We start from the raw sequence: 4,071 nt of genomic DNA, 5'->3' as shown, positions 1-4,071 counted from the left end.
TCATTTATCATCCACGGTCAACTATCTCTCATAATTATGAATAATAATAATATTATATATCATTTATTTTAATGATATATATAACCTCCAAGGAACCAAGCATTATAGCTAATTCCATTATAACCACCATCACTATACACATCGTGTAAATGTGAAATTGGAATTTTATAAAATCCATTATTGCTTGCAAAAACTAATAAATCTCTTTATTTGGATGATGATTGCTCTATTTGACAATCAATCCTTATAACCATTGTTGCTATTACATTAATAAAAATAAATTGTTAAGGCTCTGAAATCACGGGTCTGGAAATGTTTGTCATTATAACCGATACGTCATTATATCTGAGATTGTTATAAGTGATATTCAGTTTAACTAGAAAAAATTAGTTTTGAGAACGGGAATAGATTTTAAGCTTTAGGAAATCAGGATAAGAAAAAAATATATATCTATAATTATAATCAAGACGTGATTATTTATCAGAATCCATTTATATTAGTAGGGAGTAAAGACCGGTTCTGGGCCCTCCTATGAGCCGTGACCTTTGGACCCTAGCCTCGACCCTACTTTAACCACTCACGTGTCCTTGGACTTTGGACCCTAGCCTCGAACCGGCCTTAACCACTGGTCACGTGATCTATGGGGAGGAGGGGTTGAATTTAAATTTTCACATCAATCTACCCTTAACCACTCACGTGGTTGGTCACGTGATCATTAGGGAGCCAATCAGAGTCTAGTATTAGGTCACGTGACCCCTGGGGGGATTTAAATTCAAATTTAGTTTGACATAATCACTCACATGATCATTAGGCCACGCCCTCTTTTAAGTCACCGCCACCAGGGGCTGAGTGTGCTCGGACGTCATTTTATTTTGTTTACTCCCCCACCACCTATCGAAGGTAACCACTTCTTATATTATAACCTCTGTACGCCATTTTGGAGATAAATAGATCTGTTACTAAGTAGGACTTTTTAATCTCTCTTATCTTTTAATAATTTTGACTTTGACCCTTATTTCCTCTGTTTTTAATCTTTTCGTGTAAACAATGTGAATAATTTGAACTGTTTAAACCTAAAATATAAACACTGATATGTAGACCTTTATCTTTTAATCCCTTCGATGAATGTAAACAAGGGACTTTGAACTTGTATAATCCCTAAAACATAAACAAACAGAGATAAATAGATCTGTTACTATGTAGGACTTTTTAATCTTTCTTATCTTTTAATACTTTCGACTTTGAACTATAATACTTTCTATTTTAGTTTCCTTAGCGTATATCAACAAAGTAATATTTAATTCCCTAAGGATTGAATTTTGAACAGGTATTACCTAAAACATAAACACTAATATTGAACTCGTTAATCCTCTTTATCTGTTAATTCTTTCTGCTTAAGTAAACAAACTTTTAACAATTACTGGTATACACTTAGGAATAGGATATGTGACGTCATAATTATTAGAGTTGTGTACCTCGTTTAGTTCGGCATTGAGCCTTAAGCCTCTTCACCACGTCAAGGTAAAGGGACAAGAAGAGGTTTTTTTCTTTTTGTTGTGTTTATTTTTCTATTTTTATTAATTGTATACATTCTTTTTAATTTTTATTTACAATTCATGACTTTTATATATATAATTTATTATGAAAATATGAATTTATACAAACAAAGAAATTTAATTTTCAATCAAATACATACAAAAATTAATGTTTAAAACTAAGGATTAAAAAAAAAAAATTAACGTTTTCTGTTACAATGTAAAATTTGTACAACACAAAACTTATAATCGAAATCTGCATTTATATAAACATAAAATTAAAAACTAACATTTTTACTAATGAGTGAATCAATTTTGGAAAGCCTAAAATCTTCTTTTCAAGTTCGCTGCAGACACATCTTTGCAACTGTTGAGATACAAATATTTTCTTATCTCGATCCTTTAAAAAAATTGTACCTCAAGACGTTTTTAATTTACTCTAAAAAACTTTTCTTCTTCTTTTATTTTTTCTCCTCATTCAGTATATAATGACCATAAGCCAAAGTATTAATCCCATCTTCTAGTATGTGTCTTTTATCATCGAAAGAAGAAAGAGAAATTTTATTCACCTCAGAGCTAAAAATTGTGTGTTCCTTTGATTGTATTAAGCGCATAGGTGTATGCATAATTTCATTTTTAAACAATACTTTTTCAAAATCTTCAAAATTAATATATTGTTTTAATGTGGATGTTTTTATGCCCTTGGCGCGCTTTTTCACACCATTTTCAGTCATGATCACACACATTTTAGCTCTTAATCCTACATATTTTGAAATAATCTTGGAATTCATTTCATCTTTAAATTTCCCTAACTTCTTTTTATTTTTTTCTGAATAACAGAGATGATTTTTAGGATAATCCGAGAAATCAAAATACTGATTCATGTTTTTCATATCTTCATAAACATCATCTGTTAAGATCCTATATATGAAGGAATCAGTATCCGTGTACATCATCTTTAAGGTATTAGTAGGATATCGTTTCATCATTACATCATAATGAAAGTGATACATGACAATTTTGGATAAATCTAAAATGCACATACCGATATATATAGGTTTATTAAACAATATTCTTGATTTGTTCATATGCACTGCTGCTATGTTCTCATTGTAGATTGTGCGGTCGATGAAATTTGGTTTAGCAATGAGCTTCATCAACTTCTTACTATCAGTTACCAGCTGAATATCTTGACGATTTCTGATATTTTCCATCGTCTTACCAAAAACTGCGTTGTTTAATAATTTATAAAAATCTTTTTCAAAGTCGTTGGATGCTCCTTTTCTTAACTCTGTATTGTATTCTATATACGAACTTAGCCATGGGGATTGGTTAAATTTTAAAGCACGGTGAATTTTTTCTAGTTTTAATCCATGTTTTATAGCCTGTATTAAATTTCTATAGTGTAGAACGTAGCGGTTTCTGTTTTTTAGGGTGGAGTTGCCTAAGAAAGAGACCAGTATCAGATTCTCAAATGTGGAAAGACAAAGTAAAGTACCGTTTGTTATCCATGCAGACTTTGAATCCATCTTGGTTCCTATTAACAAATCGTCAGGAAGCACGATCAAATATCAGAGGCATGATCCGATATCGTTTTGTATACATGTTAAAGGAATTGAAGGAGTAGGCATTCCAATAACTAAACCGTACATTTATAGAGGAGCCAATGCTGCTTCTCACTTTATGGATTTTATAACAAATATAGCTGAAAAGATTGAAGAAATTTACAAAATAGTAAAACCAATGCTGATCTCATCAGAAGAAGAACAAGATTGGACTACATCCAAAACCTACTACATGTGTCAAAACGCATTTACAGAAAACAATATAAAAGTTGGAGACCACTGCCATCTAACCGGAACTTACTTAGGACCATCTTGTAATAATTATAATTTAAGACGTGTAAATCCCTCGTTTATACCTGTTATAATGCATAACTTAAGCAACTATGACGCACATTTCATAGTTAAGGAATTGGGAAGTTTCTCTGGTAGAGTTGAAGTAATACCTAACAGCGAGGAAAAATATATATCTTTCACAAAACATGTTGGTAAAATGAAATTGAGGTTTATAGACTCATACAGATTCATGCCACGAAGTTTGGATTATCTTGTAAAATCTCTATCCATGGATAAATTCAAAGAAACAAGGAAATATTACAATGATGAGGAATTAACATTAGTTACGAGGAAAGGTGTGTTTCCGTACGATTATATTGATGATTTTGAAAAGTTAAATGAAACTGAACTTCCACCAATTGAAGCTTTTTACAATAAATTGTGTAATGCCAATATCAGTGTAGAAGATTATACACACGCCCAAAACATATGGAAACACTTTAAATGTCAATCATTGGGAAACTATGCTGATGTTTACGTTAAAACTGATGTTCTTCTACTTTGTGACGTCTTCGAATCTTTCCGAAATGTTATAATGAATACCCATGAACTTGATCAAGCTCATTATTTTACTGTTCCCGGTTTGAAGTTTGATGTCAAGTTAAAGTATACTAAAATGGACATAGAGCTTTTACAGG

At 31.3% G+C, this 4,071-nt stretch overlaps 2 protein-coding genes across 2 annotated transcripts in view; one reads left to right on the top strand and one right to left on the bottom strand.

Moving 5' to 3' along the window:
• Positions 1-4,071, top strand: part of LOC106687370 (amyloid-beta A4 precursor protein-binding family A member 3) — a gene marked incomplete at its 5' end in the record, with an annotated part of 137,931 nt that overhangs the window by 121,178 nt on the left and 12,682 nt on the right.
• On the bottom strand, positions 1,923-3,064 carry LOC112211158 (uncharacterized). Its single transcript, XM_067047444.1, has one exon. It carries the CDS (start codon positions 3,062-3,064, stop codon positions 1,997-1,999), a length of 1,068 nt encoding a protein of 355 aa, XP_066903545.1. The 3' UTR covers positions 1,923-1,996.

The sequence above is a fragment of the Halyomorpha halys genome, unplaced genomic scaffold (genome assembly GCF_000696795.3).
Source record: "Halyomorpha halys isolate HHAL.00 unplaced genomic scaffold, Hhal_1.1 Scaffold952.1, whole genome shotgun sequence".
Taxonomy (NCBI): domain Eukaryota; kingdom Metazoa; phylum Arthropoda; class Insecta; order Hemiptera; family Pentatomidae; genus Halyomorpha; species Halyomorpha halys.
This window is presented reverse-complemented; position numbering and strand designations above follow the sequence as displayed.